Here is a 21718-nt window from a genome sequence, read left to right on the forward strand (position 1 = left end):
GTTACTTAGTTGTGTTACTTAATGGGTAATGTTGGTTTCAATATTGTTCTATTTGTTGGCAAACACATTACGTTATATGTATGGAGTTATTTTGATTGAATAAATATCACTGAGTTACATTTGTATGCCTCATCAGGATCGTCATTCTTTCATGGTAACAATTGTATATTCAACTCTATTATGATAGATAATTATCAGTGGTAGTGAATAAAGAGATCCACAAATATGGGTAATGCAAAAAATGCAATTGTTTTCTTAGGTTTTTTCGGTAAAGTCACGTAGGTAAAAAATTAAAATTAAAATTAATTATTTTACTTTTATTAATTTTAATTCTTTACCTACGTGACTTTACTGACAAAACCTAAGAATTTGAATCCTTGCAATCACGAACGCTTCAAATATAGAATTGAACCACTTCCACGGAGAAGTTCCAAGTTAATTTTTTTCTCTCTCTCTGGGTTTTTGTTTTCTCTCTTTGTCTGTGTATTTAGTGTACTTTTTTCTGTCTACACTCGTTTTTTGTCGTTCTTATGTTCTGCTCTGTCTGTGTGTCTCCGTTCCTTTTGTTTTATGTTTCGTATTTCTTTGGAATTTTCACACTTAAATTCTAACTTAGCAATCTTTGAAATACGTAATCGACCAGGCTATGCGTTAATTGTGTGTTGACCGACTCTCTGTGTTGTATTACATAACATTTCGATATTTTGCTAGGTTATTTAATTTAGTGTGTTCTTTCTCCCTCTCTCCTAATGTTCAAACTTGCTTACTTTACTACGCGTTTTCCGCACTCATTGACATGTTAATTTTTTTACGCGTTTTCCGCACTCATTGACATGTTAATTTTTTATCTAACCCCTCCATCTCTCTACCACCGCCCTCTCTGCCTATTTAAGGCCACTCCACAGAGACGATCTTCCTCTCTGTACCTGTGTTACTCTCTCTCTATGTATCTTGGTGATATCTGTCTGCTTATATGTCTGTCTATAGTTTTTCTGGTTAGAATTTTTTGTTGCTATTTCATTTATACCTGATGATGATTGCTTGTGTTGCAATCGAAACGTCGTGATTTTTATTTTTATTTTATTTTACTTTTATTAATTTTTATTTTATTTTTTTACCTACGTGACTTTACTGAAAAAACCTAAGAATATGAATCCTTGCAGTCACGAAAGCTTCAAATCTAGAAATGCAATTGTTTTATTTGTGTAAATTGGAGGTTGGTTGTATGCCTTGCTAATTAATACACGTACAGTATTGTTATTCTTGTTTTCTACAGATGTTATCAAATACCTCATTACCTTTTAAATTCAGAGATTTTATGCAATATATTTCACCAAAACCACTAAAAAATCCAGAGACTATTTTGTGAAAGATATTAAAAGTTTCAAACAGTATGGTACTTCAGACAACCTGTCGGTACCACGTTGTTTACACCACAAAGGTTAACAAGGTGAAATCAACCAATGCAATGAATCCCTGTCTGAGCACTGGACCAGGTTACTGGAGGTGTCCCAATGACTGCTAGCAGCCCATCTCAAGCTCAAGCCACGTGTCATATTGCACAGTGCGAGGTTGGGTACCTCGGACACCGCGTCTGCGAGGCAGGGGTGCACACCAACCCAGAAAAAGGTATGTGCCATAGTGGAGTGGCCACGGCCGAGGAACCTGATGAAGATCAGGTCATTTTTGGGGCTAGCCACTTATTATCGTCGATTTGTGAAGGGATTCAGCGAGATTGGCCCGGTGGCTGATGTAGCTGCAGGAGTATAACCTGCAGATCGAATACAGGGCTGGATGGACGCATGCAAACGCGGATGCATTGTCAAGGTGACTCGCAGTGCGCTGAGGAGGCCTGCCCGTGCTTCACAGGGGGATGCTGCCAACAGGCAATAGCCCCCCTGGAACATCCTGAGACAAACTCCCTCGATTGAGAGAGAGTGCCATGTGTGCCACAGAGGTCCCTGTGGAAGGAGCCGGGGACCCCGTGTGCCGCCCTGTGAGCACAGAGCCCGCAACCAGGAGTCTGATGGGCCGCTTGGCCCGGCCTGGTCAGATCCAAGAGGACGTCGGCTGTGCGTTCCCGGGCCTGGACGACGAGCAGCTGCGACAGACCAAGCAGCGGGACCCGGACCTGGTGGTGACGGCAGCGGCCCTGCGGGAGGAAAAGGTCACCCTACAGGGACCCTGGAGTGGTTTGCTCGACCGGTTGTGTGTAAAGAGTGGGGTGGTGCGGGAACTAACCGAAGCCAGGCAGCCGGGGTGCATCTGTGTTTCTGCCCAGGTGCTGCCCAGCTGTTACGGCTGGTGCTCGACCACCCGTTCGGGGGCCATGATGGGGAACGGCACACTCGGGAGAACCTTCATTGCCTGTATCTCTGGCCCAAACTGACACAAAACGTGGTCACCTGGATACAGGGCTGCTGCAATTGTCAACGGTGTGGGCAGAAACCGGCGCGGTATCAGGTGCCCCTGAGGCCGTTCTGCGTCAGGCGGGCGAACCAGCTAGTGGGGATCAACCTACAGGTGCCATTCCCATGATCCCACTGAGGCAACCGGTATATTCTCGTAGCAGTGGAGTATATCACGCGCTACCCAGTGGCAGTGGCCATCCCCAATAAAACGTCCCTTGTGGTCGCCCGGGCATTTGTGGAGCATTACGTGTTTTAACATGGGATCCCAAAACGAGGCATTACTGACCAGACTAGTGAGTTCAAGGCAGAGCTATTTCAGACGCTGTGCCGGGAGCTCGGAATCCAGAAGGACCGAACCATGGCATACCATCCCCAGGCAAATGGCATGGTGGAGCACATGAACCAGACCTTATATGGGAAGCTCAAACGCATGGCAGCCGCCAATCAGCAGGATTGGGACGAATACCTCCTCTAGGCTCTGTTCACCTACACTACCATGGTGCACACCTCCACTGGTCAAAACCCCTTCCTAATGATGTTTGGTCGGGAGTTTTGCCTGCCGGCAAATCTGTTGTTCAGCGTTCCACCACCACAACCGGAGGAGGGGGACACCTTATCACCTTATGGGGACCCTGCGAGGGGCCCGTGGCCGGGCCTACCAACAGGGGGAAGCCGCACATAAGCAGCAAGAGCAGGGCACCTGCCCCCGTGTTTAGCTCCCCTTCTACTCGGCGGGCTCTAAGGTATGGCTGCATACCCCAGGCATGGTGGCCGGACAGGTGGGGAAGCTGACCACCTACTGGCGCGGACCCTGGATCGTGGTGCGATGGATCTCCCCCTATGACGGTACTGATCCAGGGTGGGGAGAGGGGCCGAGAGACGGTGGTCAATGTCCGCCGACTAAAACTGTGGAGGGCGGCCCCAGCGGGGGAGAGACCCGCTCTTCAGATATCCCGAAACCCCGGAATCCCCACGCCCCCTCCCATGCCCCCCATGCCTGACGGCTTTGCGCCGTACATGGGCCTAGCAGGGCCCCAGTTCCCAGCGGACCCCGGCCGGGCAAAAAGACGGCGGGCGCGCTGGTACTTAAACCCCTCTGCCCCTGAGTTTGTCCCCCAGCCAGTGGACGCCGGAGGATGGGAGGCGCCTCTGGAATGGAGACGGAGACCACTGCCAGAACCTCGGACAGTGGAGCCACCACCCACGAAACCGGCAAGGAGGGCCAGGCAAGTCCAACGGACTCCGCAGCACTACCTGGTTGGGGTGGCCCAGGCGAGGTGCTTCAGTCAACCCAGGACGGGGACAGGCACCTGAGGGGCTATATGGTTCCATGACCACGGAGCAACTCCGCAAATGCTGCGATCCGACTCCAAGCCCCCGCACCAAACACACAACCACACTCAGCGTGCCCATGTAGTGTCCAGACGGGGGGTTACCTGGCACATCGGGTTTTAATCCGAAGGGGCCCGAGAGGGATAGTCCCACGGTTTCCCGGTGCCAGTAGATTGGCCGACCCTCACAGGACAGGTGACATTGCAGTGCCCCTAAATTGGCTTAAAATTGTGGGAACCTCATTTGCCAGTAAAAATATGATAATTGTTTTTTTACCCTTCTATCTGGCAACAAAACTGACACCTTTTTACAAGGAGTCATGTTTGCATAGACCGCAATACCTGCAGTCACTAGCAGTCGCCGCCCGCTTCGCGGGCGGTGTGTATATCCTTGGTTGGTGGGGAGTTGAAAGTGGCTGGACACAATATACATATTTTGGTGATTGTTTTATGTTTATTTTTGTGAGGTTATATGTATTTTTATGATACGCTCAATCGACAATATTCAATAATGCAACTTATTCAAATATAGAATGCAACTTATTCAAATATCTGGCAATACACGATATTCTTCCTGTACACTCCGTCTTCCTCCTCGTCGTCAGGTCCCTCAATAAGCGCCTTGATGTTGGATCTTGCCGTGACTCGCGATAGTGCCACGTACAGTTGGCCGTGCGAGAAGCATGGCGTTGGTAGATATAATCCCAGGTTGTGAACAGTTTGCCCTTGCGCCTTGTTGATGGTCATCGCGAAGGCTGGGACAATGGGGAACTGTTTGCACCGAAGTCGAAATGGGAAGTCCTTCGTGTGCAATTCGCGGCGGATACGGTTGTTCTCAAGCAGCGAGTCGTCAAAGTCCGACAGAGCCATCCCACCTGCCGTGAGAAACTCATGGAGGCTGTGAAGGGTCTTGAACTTTACCATTTCTTTTATTTTCTTTGATGCTGCTAATCCTGCATAATGCACGGGTATAAGTAGTACTAATCACATACCTGCATTTCCCATATCCCCTCCCATTGATGCTGCTAATCATGCATAATGCACGGGCATAAGTAGTACTAATTACATACTTGCATTTCCCATATCCCCACCAATTGATGCTGCTAATCCTGCATAATGCACGGGCATAAGTAGTACTAATCACATACCTGAATTTTCCATAAATATGCTAAATTCCTCTTGAAATGCAAATTATTTTGTCAAGGCGCCCTTTCCCCCCCTTCCAACCCAGCTTATATATATGCTCCAAGCACGTGTGCTGTTTCATTCAGACGCTGTCGCCTCGACAGACCTGGTTTTCACCTCAGGACGGCTGCTTGCGTTGTGGCCGAAACATCGTGAGAATTATTTTATTATGTTTTATTTTATTTTATTACTTCCCTTCTACATGACTTTACCGAAAGAACCAAGAAGATTTACCATTTCTTCTTTTTTGGTCAGCTGGCGGTACTGGTACTCGTAATCGCGAGCCAATTGGTCATAGAATTTATCCCAGAGACCCTTCATATCTGCTGGCATGGAATACAGCAGAATCGTAGCGAAGAGTTGACGAAGCTGGTACGGCATCTGAAAGAGCGAGGCTTCTTCCAGACACGCAACCCATTCGCGATCGCTCTCAAGGTAGCCTGCTCGCATGGCTGCTTCCAGCGGATTGTTTTGTTTTATTTTATTCGTAACGCACCATCCATATGCGCTCCACCATCCACCATGCCCTTGCATGGCAAAGACACAGCTCCGGTGAGCGTCAGCGTGTGCGCCATCCACAGTGACATTGGTCAGCAATTGCACCGTTCCGATCGCACACAGGTTGGCCCCTGCATCCTCCGTCTGTATGTACAGACACAGACAAATCCGTTATGGGGCCACCTATTTTTTTCTTATAAAAAAATATTTTGTTGGTGTTTTTACGTTTACATATTCCCATTGTGGAGGGCATCCCCAACCCGGCGCTTCTTACCGGTACTGTGAGACTTACAAATCCAGACCTCTCCTCCTCCTGAACCGTTCACAATACCCTGTGGTAGTACCATAATCATCTCAATACAGCGATCACTTTCCAATGGCCATTTTGAACCCGGGAGTTACCCGGGTGGTGTCACACTGTACTGATTGTTTTAGCATGTCGCAAATTCCGATATGGCTTGTGCAACGGCCAGAGAGTGACAGCGGCGGGGGCCGGGCTGCAACCTTTTTTGACAGTTTATTAAATTTCAAAGTGCATGGGATTGCCACTCCAAAACATGATAAATGTACAATAACGCCAACTGCATCCGTGCCAAACATGATACGCGGACACATGCTGCATATTATGCAACACATGCCCTTACCAGCAGCAGCATGCACAACATCTGAATTACACAACCGAAGTAGACAGCAAGCCGTCCATGGAGACGTGATCAACGTCAATACATAATAATGGTAATAAGCGGGATAAACCAAAAAGTACCCATTGTACCCATCAAACAGTCAGCTGGGTTGCCCCATGGGGGTATTGACCCATGGGCGAAACTGTAGGGGTGCGCTACGCAACTGGCCGTGGTCCCGGCAGGTGAAGCTGCCAGCTCAGTCCGCTAAGACTTACTGTATAGCGACCCCTGCCTACTCGTAAGGTAAAGTTGTTTGGGGACTCCACTAATCGCAGCACGCAGCACCCATTTTTTACATAAATATACGTAATATTAGCGTAACTATCATTCGCCCACTTGCATACACACCACACTCACACAGCGCAGGGTCTGCGCCCACAGTGCACTGCAGCACTGCGGCGCAGACCTTGCCAAACCTATGCTATCGCTCTCTTGCGGGCGTGTTAATTATTTATTTTTATCGAATCAAAGTGAGCTGTGGCTTTTTGCCGGCTGTTTTATTTTCATCGAATCAGAGCGAGCTGTTTGGGCGGGTCCGTAAATAAATTAACGTCCAGATACGCACGCAGACGACCAAACCAGCGTAGTTGTTTAAGATGTTATAATATGTGATTGTTATACACTTTATCTGTTTACATACCGTTTATAGCTATTCGATTAAATTAACATGACATTCATCCAACAGTGGACAGTTTGATTCTAATGCGAATACAGTGGGATTTTAATAATTGTAATGAGATTCAAATCTTGCATATCCTACCCCCGGTTCGCATTCACTTAACATGCATATGGCCAAAGTGTGATTCTAACATTATCACAGTGCAATTATAATTATTATTATGCGATAATAATCATGAACCTCCATTTTTGTTGTTCAAAACTAATAATACTGTGATGCCGCCGCCACGAAGCCGTTCGGCAGGCGCCCAAATCCCCGACCTCGCCACCACCAAGCAACGGAGCCAACCCCGCGTCTCCCTCACCTCACCTCACACGAAGACACCCGCACGCATTTCCCCCCCCCCCCCCCCCCCCCCCCATAGAGCTCCGAGGGGAGGTCACCTGGCCGACCGGTTTTTATCCGAGAAACCCTTATCGGGGTTAACTCTCACGGTTTCCGGCGATCAGGGAATTGGACGACCTCCCCCGTGCTACGTTGCGCCGCGGCGCTGCGACCAGCCTTAATATGGTGTGGTCGCGGCATGGGGCATTCGGCCACCGCGGTTGAGGCGCATTTCCCCCCACACACACCCCCACGGGTCGACGGGGCAAGCAGGGGAGGGACGGGACAGCATGAATAGCGGGACCGCAGGAGCTGTTGCGCATAGTCATGGAGGGTTGGGATAATTACGCTTGAGCGCGCAGGCCCCATTGTTAGGAAGGGTAAGGGATTAATTAGGATGTACGCCGCCAACGCCGCTCACTGATTAGCAGATCAAAAGCGCCCGGAACCGCCGTGCGCGGGCTCGAGGTGCACGAGCCCATTGTTCAGCGCAGCATCCCTTTGAGGTAGGGAGGATAAATAGAGGGGCGCAAAGGGGAAATCGCTCTCTTCTCTCCAGGCCAGCGGACCAGCCGCGGCTCCAGCCAGCGACCCGGGCGTCCGCGCGACGCATCGAGGTGCGCTGTGAGTGGGGAGGTGAAGTAGGGTAGCGTAAGCCGATAAATAGGGAATAGGTACAGGTTTGGGTGGAATAGGCCAGCCTCGTCGACTCACTGATTCAACATCAATTCGCAGGTAGCATATAATAAATCATTAATAGCGAAGCGTGGTCTCGCGTGATCTTGTCGTGCAGTGTGAGCGTGTGGGTGCGCTGTGTGCACAGTGGTTCGCCACGTGAGTGAGCGCTGCGCGGAGCTGAGCGCGCGGGTTGCGCGTGGGTACGCAGTGATTCTGTAGTGCTGCGGCTCGCCTCGGGGGAGCGCTGCGCAGAGCGGTGCGAGAGTGGGTGTCGCGTGTGTTCACTCCGTGTGTGATACAGGTGCGCGATCATAACGTGAGTTGAGTTGGAGTGCGCGGAGCGGCGTGTGTGTGGGCGTGCGTGCGTTCGCTCCGTGTGGGTTGCAGTCGCGCGATTAGGAAAGGGAAGTATCGTAGTAGAGAGGGGCAGAATACTACTCGGTAATTAACCATGCCCATTACGCGGACCCGCGGTGGAGGGGAATCCTCGAGCGACGGCTCCCACACCATGGGTGAGGAACTCAGCAGCGGTTCGCACAGCAGCGGGGGAGCGAGGGATGATGTTAGCCCGGCCGTTAGCATTGTTGAGGGAGGGATCTCGGGGGCTAGCGACCTCGACAAAGTGGTGTCAGAAACGGGACGATCCCCCGCACCCCCAAGGGAAAGAGGCCCCCCAACCCAGATTAAAATCAAATGCACATTTACGGGCAAAGGAATTCCATCATGGAAATCGTTTGCCCGCAGCATCAGGGGGGCTAAAAAGGTTAATAGGTGGACAGATGAGGAGGCGTTGCAGCAGTTAGAACTACATTTAGATGGACGGGCAGCTGACTTTGTGGAAGCTTTGCCCGCAAGCGCTCAAACTCATTGGGAGGAACTAATGTGCCAACTCGAAGAGCGCTTCGGCAAGTATGATGAGGAGGAGGCGCAGGCGGCATTAGAGGCACGCCGCCGCCAACCCGGCGAAGATTTACGAGATTACGCCGAGGACGTACGCATGTTGACCCAGCTCGCGTACCCAGAGTACGAGGCAAAAATAATTGAGGGCCTTGCCGCCGGGAAGGTCCAGCGATATTTGGCACGCACCCCGTGGTGGCAGCCAAATATAGACGGTGCACGCCTCTCCTTTAACACCCTCGTCAAGCGCGCGCGCAAATGCGAGAAACTCTCGGGTGAGCGCGCGCAGCCTCGAGGGAGGGGACGAGAGTGCGCCGTAGCGAGCCTACTCTCCGACGAGGAGGAAGAGCTCACCACCGCAGTAAGGGGACGGGCAAGGGAGCCCCAGAGACCCAGCGAGACCACCCCGGGGTGGGTAGCCGGGTTACAGGCCGGCGTGGGGGATATGATAACCCAAGCACGTGAGGAAGCAAATAAAAATATGAAGGCCCTCCAGTCTGAGATGGGGGAACTACACTCGACAGTAGGGGGGCTAGCCGGGAGGGTGTCCCAATTAGAGTCCGATGTGGGGCAACTGCGTACTGGGGGAGGGAGAGGGAGCGGACAGGGGACCCGCTACGGAACCGCCCCCCCTCCCCGGGCATGTTATATGTGCGATCGCCGAGGGCATCTAGTGAGGGACTGTCCTGAAATCACCCGAGCGAGACAGACGCGGGGGTTAAACTCCAACGCCCCCTAGAGAGCGGACCAACTAGGGGTGCAATCGACGCGGTCCCGATACAAATGGACGATAATGAGAATAATGGCGAGCGAGTGATCTCCACACAGGTTCCAGCAACAACGCCCATAGAAACGGTGACTCCTGGCGACTGGCTACGGGAGCTGGTGGCGTGGATCACGGGGGCCACGTCGCTGGTGGAAGGGGAAGTAAACAGAGTGAGTACCCGAATCCTGCTGGACACGGGGGCGGTGGACTCGCTCGTGAGCGCAGCGCACTGCAGCGCGATCGGGGTCGACGTGCGTCACCTGCAGGCACCGGACCGCGCGCTGCACACGGCGAGCGGAGCCGGAATGGGGCTGCTGGGGAGAGCCACCCTAGAGGTCCGCATAGGCAGTCAGGTGTGCACCCAGGAGTTCTACGTGTCGAGTGCGTTGTGTCACGAGTGTATCGCAGGTACCGACCTCTTAGAACGGCTGGGACTCAACGTGCAACCCCGCCAGCGATGCGCCACCATGGAGAGCAACGGCGAGCGGATACCGTTCCTGGGACGAGAACCAACGCGCCGCCGCTTTGCACCTGTGGCCGCTATCCTGGCGACGGCAGTCACCATCGGCCCGCTCACCGAGATGCTGGTGCCGGTGGCAACATCCCCCACCGACCCCGCGCTCCGACCATCAGGGGAGGTAATGCTAACTCCTCACCCGGAGTTGGCAAAACGGTATGGGGTTGTGGGATCCGCCACGTTGGTAAACGCAGATGGAGACCGATTGTTTATGCGGATGTTTAACCCCCACAATACCCCAGCAATACTGCGACGGCGCACCCCGATAGCCACAGTACACCCCCTGCACGCACGCCACTCTAACGACTCGGTGTTCGCACTCTGGGCTGAGGACCCCGGTCGTCCTGAGGGTGAGCAGGACCTGGCCTGGCGAGTCGGCCCGACTCCCCGAGCCGAGGTCGTTCCCCTTCTCGACGCGTTACATGTACCATGGGCGGACTTACCTAAAGGAGAGGCCGATCGGCTGCGCGAGTTACTGCGGGAGTATGCCGACGTGTTCAGCGAACACGACTCGGACGTGGGTCGGACCGACCTTGTTAAGCATCAAATTGACACTGGTGCAGCCCGACCCATCAAACTCCCTGCGTACCGAGTGGGCGCACCCGAACGCGCCCAAATCAAAGAGGCAGTTGGGGACATGCTTCGCGATAACATAATTCAGCCCTCGGCGAGCCCCTGGTCAGCACCGGTGGTACTAGTAACGAAAAAGGATGGGTCAACCCGGTTCTGCGTCGATTACCGTAAACTAAATGCAGTCACGCTCGGCGATGCCTTCCCCATACCCCGCATCGACGACACCTTCGACAGTCTCGCAGGAGCGCGGTATTTTTCCACCCTCGATCTGGCGTCCGGTTACTGGCAGGTGGAGATGACGGAGGAGGATCGGCCAAAAACAGCATTCACCACCCCGATGGGCCTGTTTGAGTTTCGAGTGTTGCCGTTCGGACTCACTAACGCGCCCGCGACGTTCCAGCGGTTGATGGAGTTGGTGATGCGGGGCTTGCAATGGGAACAGTGCCTGATTTACTTGGACGATGTGATAGTGTTCAGTAGATCTTTGTCTGAGCATTGGTCCAGGCTTCGAGAGGTGTTCCAGCGACTGCGAGCGGCTCATCTCAAGCTCAAGCCACGTAAGTGTTACATCGCACAACGCGAGGTGGGGTACCGCGGGCATCGCGTCAGCGAGGCAGGCGTGCACACCGATCCGGAGAAGGTACGCGCCGTAGTGGAGTGGCCACGGCCAAGGAATCTGACGGAGATCAGATCATTTTTGGGGCTTGCCACCTATTATCGTCGATTTGTAAAGGGATTCAGCGAGATTGCACACCCTCTCACCCAACTCACCTCCCCTAAGCACCCCTACCAGTGGACGGGGGCCTGCCAGACGGCCTTCACCACTCTCAAAGATCACCTCACCCACGCCCCCACCCTCGCTTTCCCCGATTTTACCACCGATTTTATTTTGGACACCGACGCCTGCAGCAGCGGGCTGGGCGCGGTGTTGTCACAGGTACAGGATGGGACGGAACGAGTCATGGCGTACGCCAGCCGGACCTTGAGTGGGGCCGAGCTGAACTATTGCGTGACCCGCCAAGAGTTGTACGCCGTGATTTTCGCATGCAAACAGTTCCGGCCGTATTTGTACGGCAGGAGATGTCGCGTCCGCACTGACCATTATGCTCTGCAGTTTCTTCTTACATTCAAAGAGCCGCGGGGGCAGATGGCCCGGTGGTTGGCACAGTTGCAGGAGTACAACCTGCAAATCGAGTATCGGGCTGGCCGGACGCATGCAAACGCGGACGCCTTGTCGAGGCGACCCACGGTGTACGCCGAGACGCGGGCGGAGGAGGCCTGCCCGTGTTTCACGGGGGGACGCTGCCGGCAGGCAACGGACCCCCGAGAGGCCGCGGCCACTGACCCCCCCCCAGCGAGAGAGGGTACAGTGTGCGCCACAGAGACCCTCACAGGTGGCACTGAGGATCCCGTCGACCGCCCGGCAAGCGCGGGACCCGCGGCTCGGGACCCGATCGGACGGATCCAGGAGGACGTCGGCTGCGCCTTCCCGGGCCTAAACGACGAGCAGCTGAGACAGACCCAGCAGCGAGATCCGGATCTGGCGGCGGTGGAGGCGGCACTGCGGGAGGAAAAGAGCGCCCTACCAGGACCCTGGAGCGGTTTGTATGCCCGGTTGTGTGTGCAGAACGGAGTGGTACGGGAGTTAACCGAGGCCGGCCAGCCGGGGTGCATCTGTGTTCCTGCCCAGGTGCGACCCCAGCTGCTACGGCTGGTGCATGACCACCCACTCGGGGGCCACGATGGGGAACGACGTACTCGAGAGACCCTGCGTCGCCAGTATCTCTGGCCCAAATTGGCACAAGACGTGGCGGCCTGGGTACAGGGCTGCCGCGCCTGTCAGCAGTGCGGGCCGAAACCGGCACGATACCAGGTACCCCTAAGGCCGTTCCGCGTCAGCCGCACGAATCAGCTGGTCGGGATCGACCTACAGGGGCCATTCCCGCGATCCCATCGAGGCAACCGATATATCCTAGTCGCAGTAGAGTATTTCACCCGCTACCCCGTGGCAGTGGCCATCCCTGATAAAATGGCCTTGGTGGTGGCCCGGGCATTTGTGGAATACTACGTACTTAAGCACGGGATCCCAGAACGAGTCCTCACCGACCAGGGTAGCGAGTTCGAGGCCGAGTTGTTCCAGGCACTGTGCCGAGAGTTCGGAATCCAGAAGGACCGAACCACAGCGTACCACCCCCAGGCGAACGGGATGGTGGAGCGCATGAATCAGACCTTAGCGGGGAAACTCAAACGTATGGCGGCCGCAAATCAACGGGATTGGGATGAACACCTCCCCTACGCCCTTTTCGCCTACGCCACCACCGTACACACGTCGACGGGACAAACCCCGTTTTTAATGATGTTCGGCCGTGAGTCTCGTTTACCCGCAGATCTGCTATTCGGCGTCCCTTCCCCCCAGCCGGAGGAGGGAAGCCGCCCCGTGGAACACCTGTTGGAGACCCTACGAGAAGCCCGAGGCCGAGCATACCCGCAAGGGGAAGCCGCGCATCGGCGGCAGGAACAGGGCACCCGACCCCGCATGGAACCCCCCTTATTCCTGACAGGCGCTAAGGTGTGGCTACACACCCCTCGCGTCGGGGCCGGGCAGGTGGGGAAACTGACGACCTACTGGCGGGGACCCTGGACCGTGGTGCGACAGATCTCCCCCTGGACGGTACTAATTGATGGCGGGGAGAGGGGTCGAGAGACGGTGGTCAATGTCCGCCGCTTAAAACCGTGGAAAGCGGCCCCGGCGAGAGAGAACCCCGTCACCCGAAGGCCCCGAAATCCCGGAGTACCCGCATCCCCCGTGCCCGGGGGCCTCGCGCAGTATATGGGCCCCACGGAGCCCAGGGCTCCGAGGGGCCCCGGGCGGGGCCGGGGGCGACGAGGACGGCGACCCTTAAACCCCACCGCCTCTGAGTTTGTTCCCCAGCCCGCAGGTGCCAGGGGCCGAGGGGAGCCGTTGGAATGGAGGAGGAGACCACCGCCGGAGCCCCAGGAGACGGAGCCGCCACCCCCGAGGCCAGCCACAAGGGCCGGGCGAATCCCGCGGACCCCGCGGCGATACCTCGTGGGGGCAACCCAGGCGAGGTGCTCCAGTCAACCCGGGACGGGGACTGGCACCCCGGGGGGCTATGTGGTGTCACAGCGACGGGGCCGCTCTGCCGAGCCAGGGAGCCGCCCGGCTTCCCCCACCGCACTGCCCCCCATCACCCCCCCCCACATAAGCACACACCCGCACGCATTCCCCCCCCCCCCCATAGAGCTGGAAGGGAAGGTTACCTGATCGACCGGTTTTTATCCGAGAGACCATTATCGGGATTAATTCTCACGGTTTCCGGCGATCAGGGAATTGGATGACCTCCCCCGTGCTACGTGGCACCGCGGCGCTGCGGCCGGCCTTAATATTGTGTGGTCGCGGCGTGGGGCATTCGGCCACCGCGGTTGAGGCGCATTTCCCCCCACACACGCGAGTATCGACGGGGCAGGCAGAGGGAATAAGCATTGTGATGGAGGAGCTTCATTAGAAAACACGCAGGCACCATTATTAGGGGAGTTAAAGGAGAAGGCTATTAGTATGAATAACCTGGAGAGCGGGGTCACGCGGGCAGCCGTGCACAAATTCCCACGGCGCGCCTTTGTGATGGACACCGCCGCATGAACCTCGATGACGGGGGCCTGCGTGAGAAAAGGATTGATTGGAATTTGCGCCGTGCAGGTCGCTCATTGATTAGCGGAACAAAGGCACCGCGGAGCTGCCTGGCCCGGGCGAGGGGGGCGCGTGCCATTGTTTGGAGTTCACGCCGCGCGGACAAAGGATTAATTAGCATAGCGAAGGCGCACGATGCGTGGGAAGGGGGTAGGGGTCCGGGAATCAGGATAAATGGGGAGCGCAAAGGGGAAATCGCTCTCTTACTCCAGCGCCAGGCGACCAGACGCAGCTCGAGCCAGCGACCCGGACGTCCGTGCGACGCACCGAGGCACGCGGTTAACACAAGGATCAGCGGACCGCCGTGGACACTTAACAGTGAGTAAGAAGGTGAATTAGAATCATAGCCGATAAATAGGGAATAGGTGCCGGTTTAGTGGAATAGGCCAGCCTCGTCGACTCACTGATTCAACATTAGTTACCAGGTAATAAATCATTAATAGCGAAGCGTGGTCTCGCGTGATCTTGTCGTGCAGTGTGAGCGTGTGGGAACGCGTGTGGTACTGTGTGTGCGTAAGCTAGCGGCGTGCGTAATCGGCGTCCCCCAGGTGCGCGATCATAACGTAAGCGGCCAGCAGGCGGCGAGCGCTGCGCAGAGCGGCGCAAGAGTGGGTATCGCGTGTGGAGCTGTATGCGTGTGTGCGCGCACGTTCACTACCTGTATAATACAGGTGCGCGATCCTAACGTGAGTGGTCTGTATTGAGTGAGTGCCGCGCAGAGCTGTGTGTGGGTGTGCACGTACGTAATTAACCATGCCTATTACGCGGACCCGCGGGGGAGGGGAATCCTCGTGCGACGGCTCTCACCCCATGGGTGAAGAACCCAACAGCGGTTCGCCTAGTAGCGAGGGGGCGAGTAATGAGGTTAATAATGAGGTTAACCCGGCCGTTAGCGGTACAGAGGGAGGGACCTCGGGGGCCAGCGACCCCCGCACAACACACGCACGTTAGTATCTGTTAGAAGAAGACAACACCTAGCACCTTCAACTATACACATCATACAGCCAACTCGTAAATGGGGCGGTATATGACAGCCTTCGCTTCTGTCGACGGGGCCAAGCAGCAAGTGTTTAACTCCATTGTTTCAGAATCCGTGTCATCACCCGGCCACAGCGCCTGAGCCAAACTACATCTCCCGAACAAGGCAGCCTTCCCTATGCTGTGTATTTTAGCAGTATATTTACGGACGCACTTGAAGATAACAATTCGTCTAGAAAAGGCAGGCGACTTGTTCTACCAACATGATTTCAATTTATATCCGAAAGTAGTATGAGTTCATTCGTGAGTAGTATTCACTAAACCCCGATAGCACTAACCTACACACAGTTATGATTAAACAAAGTAAACATTAGTCGCCCATCTCAGCTCAGACATGATCATAGCAATTTTTTCCAAATTCGTATAGGGTCCCACGAGAACAGGGCACGTACACAAACTCTCAAATTGTAAACCCACATTGTATACTCTAACATTATAAACTCTATCAATATAACCTTTAAACTATGAGCTATACATTGTAACGCTTTAAAATAACACTACAAACTAGTGTTATAGTAAACTATAATGTTGTGAACTCTAACAATATAAGCTATGAGCTATACATTATAACGCTATAAAATAACAATAAACTGGTGTTAAAGATTAGAACACCGTACATTGAAGTGTGATATTTGAATTCGAATTCTTAGCTTCACACCGTGGTCCTCTAGGAATCACAATTTGCTCGTCAGTATGTAACATGTCTGTATGTAATATGTATGCATGAGATATGTCTGTATGTAATATGTATGCATGTAACATGTATGTATGTATGTAAAATGGACGTGCGAACCAATGGTGGGATATGTGAAACATGAAGGTGCAGAATCAGGATGGGATTACAATTATTTGAATAACACTTTGGTGGTATGCGCCGCAGCCTGGCTGCCCAGCAGATACCAAGGAGGAATTTTGGGAACAATTGATGGACACATGCAATCAAATAAATGGAGAAGAGCAGTTAGTAATTGGTGGAGACCTAAATGGACACGTTGGAAACGCCCGGGATGGATACCCTCGAAACCATGGTGGCCAAGGATATGGTACCCGGAACGATGAGGAAAACCGAGCCCTGGACTTTGCGGAAGCCCATGATCTTGTCCTCGCCAACACCTTCTTCAAGAAGAGACCGTCCCATCTCATTACGTACGCCAGTGGTGGGAGATCAACTCAAATTGATTTCTGGCTTGTCAAGCGGGATAAGCTGAAAACGGTGACAAACACTAAAGTCATACCATCGGACAACATCACCCCACAACATCGCATCCTGATCATGGACATGAAAATGGACATTGGCCAGCGACATCGCCCACCAACAACGGAACAGCAGCGAATTAAGTGGTGGCGGATGAAGGAATGCAAAGATCAGCTGAGAGTCGCCCTCAATCAGATTGACGTGAACACCAACCGACCAGCGAATGCGATTTGGGAAGATCTCGCCGGCCAACTGTGCACAGCAGCAACGGAAGCACTGGGGCTAACTAAGCCGGCAAAACACTTCATTGACAAGCAAATATGGTGGTGGAACGAAGAAGTTCAGCTAGCAGTGAAAGAGAAAAAGCTAGCTTTCAAGAAGTGGCGCAAAACGCTCGCAGATCTGGATTACCAACAATACAGAAACTGCAAATCGGCAGCGAAGCGAGTAGTAGCAGCGGTGAAATTAGCTCAATACGACCAACTGTATGTCGAACTGGACACCCCAGAAGGTGCCAATAAGATCTATCGACTGGCAGAGGCGCGCCATCGTTCGACTCAGGATATTGGTCAAGTCAAATGCATAAAGGATGAGAATCACAGCGCTCTCAGAGACCCGCCCGCCATCCTTCAACGCTGGAGCGACTACTTCTCTGGAATCTGCAACCAGCAATTTCCCCACCCACCTATTATTAGCGCTGAACACGTCCTCGATCCGGTTTCACCTATCACCATCACCGAAGTGGAACAAGCTATCAAGAGAATGAAGAATGGGAAAGCGACTGGCCCGGACGATATACCTGCTGAGGCCTGGAAGATCCTTGGCAGGCAGGGTGCTGCCCTCCTTACCCAGCTCTTCAGCACCATCACGAGCACCGGTGAGGTCCCAGAAGCCTGGTCGACCAGCACGACGGATCCAATTTGGAAGGGTAAAGGGGCCGTGGCAGAATGCTGGAATTACAGGCCAATCCGGCTCCTGTGTCATGCGATGAAGATCTTTGAGCGAGTTTTGGACACGAGGATTAGAAACATCGTCACCCTATCACCCAACCAATGCGGCTTCGTCAAAGGATATGGCACTACGGACGCCATATTCGCGGCGAGGCTCCTGCTGGAGAGGCACAGAGAGAAGAACAAAGCTGTGCACGTGTCGTTCCTCGACCTTGAAAAGGCATTTGACAGGGTCCCCCACGACCTCATCTGGCACTCGCTTCGATCCCATGGAGTCCCTGAAACCTACGTGCATTGGGTACAAGAACGTCACCAGTGCAGTCAGGTGTGCAGTGGGCATATCACCGCCATTTCCCATCAGCGTTGGAGTGCACCAAGGATCGGCCCTGTCACCACTCCTGTTTATCCTGTGCATGGACACGATCACTGCCGACCTGCACACGCCCCTGCCATGGTCAATTCTCTACGCGGATGACGTCCTCCTCTCAGATGAAGAGAGAGGAAAAGTCGAAAGACAAACCCGCATGTGGTAAGAACGTTTGGACGAAAACGGGATGAGGTTCAACATCAAAAAGACGGAGTATATGGAGTGTGGCCCCCAAACCGACGGCACCATCAGCATTGACAGAGAAGATCTGAAGAAAGTGACGGACTTCAAGTACCTGGGTTCCACCATCAGCTCAGATGGTAGCATCACGACTGATGTGAGGTCACGAGTCAATGCGGCATGGATGAAGGCAAGTCACCGGAGTCCTCTGTGATAGGAAAATGCCGGATAGGCTGAAGGGAAAAATGTACAAGACCATCGTCCGACCGGTGGCACTCTATGGATCCGAGTGCTGGCCAGCCACAACTGTACACGAACAAGCTCTCCACACCATGGAGATGAGGATGCTCAGATGGAGCCTCGGACTCACTCGATGGGATCGTGTCATGAACGAAGACGTTCGGAATCGACTTGGTGTGGCCCCCATTGCGGACAAGATGCTTGAGGCAAGGCTTCGGTGGAACGGCCATGTGATGCGAAGTGAAGAGTCATCAATGGCCAAGACTGCCATGTGTATTGAGCCAGAGGGCCGCCGTCCACGCGGACGTCCGAAGAAGCGATGGATGGATCGAATAAAGGAAAACATAAAAACGGTCAACGCATCCCCTGAAGATGCCCTGGACCGAGCCAAATGGGGAAGACAATGCCGAAAAGCGGACCCTGCGCCACAGCGGGAACAACGCTAGGAAGAAGATTACCTATTGGATTTCACTCCCTCGTCGAGAAGGCCGCTCTCTTCCTTTTCTAAAGTTACATGCTAATTTCTCTGCATTCACTTTAAATCGAGGACAAAGTTTTTATCCAAAATAGACGCACAATTACACACTGAGATGCACTTACATATTCATGCATGAAGCACAATGGGCACATTACCCTTCGGTATGTTAACAGACATGCGGATTGTACCTTCCAAAATTAGCAATCGAATGCAAATATCCTGAAAGACAAAGGATTGGATCCTAGCGGGGGAGTTATAAGGCGGCTCAGAAGCAGAGCTCAATGCCATTTCGAGAGGGAACTTGATGAGGTTGGACGCTCGACTCGTCGCTCTGCTGATCGCCCTTCAACCGCGAGACAACGCAGCCTGGCGAGCACAATTGCTGTGTCGACAGTTAGGCGACTTTGCGTCGGGAGAGTTCGTGGCGACATCTTCAGACGGGTTCCAGACATCGAATTACCGTGAAGCTCCAAGTAAGTGTCTATTTTCGCGGATAAACTCTTAAATGTGTTCGTCGTCAAATTAGCGGGATTTTTTTGCGTCTCGGTTCGACGCGAGTGTTAAACATCCTTGCGGCCGATAGCGTACTTTTGACTCGATAACACCGCTGCTGTTACTAAGCTCACATGGAGCAGAGACGCTCTCCACAGCCCCACGCACACGGAGACAAGAAGCCATTCAATTGCTCTGTGTGTGGGAAGGCATTTGCACGGCAATCAAGTCTTCAGAGACACCAGAGAACACACACGGGCGAGAAGCCATTCCTGTGCCCTGTGTGCGGGAAGGCATTTGCACGGTCGTCAACTCTTCAAACTCATCAGAGAACGCACACGGGCGAGAAGCCATTCCTGTGCCCTGTGTGTGGGAAGGCATTTGCACGGTCATCAACTCTTCAAACTCATCAGAGAACGCACACGGGCGAGAAGCCATTCCTGTGTCCTGTGTGTGGGAAGGCATTTGCACGGTCATCAACTCTTCAAACTCATCAGAGAATGCACACGGGCGAGAAGCCATTCCTGTGCCCTGTGTGTGGGAAGGCATTTGCAGACTCATCAACTCTTCATAGTCATCAGAGAACACACACGGGCGAGAAGCCATTCCTGTGCCCTGTGTGTGGGAAGGCATTTGCAGACTTATCAACTCTTAATAGTCATCAGAGAACACACACGGGCGAGAAGCCATTCCTGTGCTCTGTGTGTGGGAAGAAATTTGCACACTCATCAACCAGGAACAGGCATCAGAAGGTCCACAATGATAGGAAACTGCAATGAGTCCTGAAGAAGTTTCCACCTTCGATCCCATGCAGTTGGATCCCGAGAGATGGCTGGATGTAATGGAGTGGCTCGAGGATCAAACAGAGAGCTCGGGGTGACTGAAAAAATATTACGTCATGTGGTTATACCTATTAAGCCGTATCGAGTACTTTTGTGTGTAATTTTGACCATTTTAGTTTTACAGTTTTTTTGAGAGTTTAATTACGTGCACAGTGGTGGTTTGTTATGTTATCGGATTACTTGCCGAATTGGTGTGAAGAGCACTGGTTGTGAGAGGGTTCAATTGTAGTCGTTAGGTGTTCCTGTTGAGCTAAAGTTGGAATGCGTCTGTAGGTACATCTTTACTCAACATTTTAAACGATTTTTTTTCAAGTATATAGCTGTTTTTGATTGGTATTAATCGACTTTAGATAGCTGATTTCAGGATGTACATTGATGACGCGTTCGTTGGATATATGGCATTGACTTTAACAAACGTGATGAACTAATAAGAAAATATTGGAGAATGATAATTTAACGCTTTGCTATTCCTGGAACGGATATGGTTTGCATTGTACTGTAACTATTTGAACATAGGACATAATAAATATTCGGTTCGAATTTTAACGTCAACATTATTGCAGATGAATAAAAACTTATTTGAACAAATGTTTGTCCGTTCTTTATTTTAAAATGTTCCTAGTAAAGTTTCAGGTGGAGGATCTCCATCACACAAGTGTGCCCTTAACCGGCAGCATCTTGGCTGTCTACCCGATTAACACGTGTTCCTTGAGGGGAAAGGTCCCCGTAGTTAATCGTTCATCAACGTACCAGTCCCTACTCCCCAAGTATGTCGGGGATAACTGTACTTTATAACATGTAAACCGTAATACTATAAACGATAACACTGAACATTGAACGATTATAAACCAGTGTTTAATTTATAACCATATTAACGGAGGTAAGGTATTATAATATCATTACAATCACAGCGTGGTCGTATAAGAATCACGCACAAACCCATTATAAACTCATTAGATTATGAATCGTTACAATTATTATAACAATCACAAATTGTGACAAAGCGAAATTCCCACATGCAAAACACCACGCTCACGTGACGAATTCTTAAACAAACTGCAACACTTAAGTGACAGAACTCAACAAAAAAACGCCGCAATAAAAAAAACAACATCAATGGACAAATCCTAAAAACAGACAACACACGCACGTTAGTAGCTGTTAGAAGAAAACAACACCTAGCACCTTCAACTATACACATTATACAGCCAACTCGTAAATGGGGCGGTATATGACAGCCTTCGCTGCTGTCGACGGGGCCAAGCAGCGAGTGTTTAACTCCATTGTTTCAGAATCCGTGTCATCACCCGGCCACAGCGCCTTAGCCAAACTACATCTCCCGAACCAGGCAGCCTTCTCTATGCTGTGTATTTTAGCAGTATATTTACGGACGCACTTGAAGATAACAATTCGTCTAGAAAAGACAGGCGACTTGTTCTACCAACACGATTTCAATTTATATCCGAAAGAAGTATGAGTTCATTCATGAGTAGTATTCACTAAGCCCCGATGGCACTTACCTACACACAATTATGATTAAACAAAGTAAACATTAGTCGCTCATCTCAGCTCAGACATGATCATAGCAATTATTTCCACATCCGTGTCGGGTCCCACGAGAACAGGGCACGTTCACAAACTCTCAGATTTTAAACTCACATTGTATACTCTAACATTATAAACTC

The 21718-nt window shown here is 52.4% G+C and overlaps 2 protein-coding genes across 2 annotated transcripts in view; one reads left to right on the plus strand and one right to left on the minus strand.

Annotated features, from left to right (window-relative positions):
* Positions 1-21718, minus strand: part of LOC133361338 (zinc finger protein 208-like) — a gene marked incomplete at both ends in the record, with an annotated part of 534864 nt that overhangs the window by 459482 nt on the left and 53664 nt on the right. The window lies entirely within an intron of this gene.
* Positions 1-21718, plus strand: part of LOC133361306 (oocyte zinc finger protein XlCOF6-like) — a gene marked incomplete at its 5' end in the record, with an annotated part of 253533 nt that overhangs the window by 230252 nt on the left and 1563 nt on the right. Inside the window, one exon of the mRNA XM_061580244.1 lies at positions 19430-19943. Within this exon, the coding sequence (XP_061436228.1) occupies positions 19430-19943 (514 nt within the window). The remainder of the gene's footprint in view (positions 1-19429; positions 19944-21718) is intronic.

Source organism: Lethenteron reissneri, chromosome 72 (genome assembly GCF_015708825.2).
Source record: "Lethenteron reissneri isolate LAM-NWPU_2019-01 chromosome 72, ASM1570882v1, whole genome shotgun sequence".
Lineage (NCBI taxonomy): Eukaryota > Metazoa > Chordata > Hyperoartia > Petromyzontiformes > Petromyzontidae > Lethenteron > Lethenteron reissneri.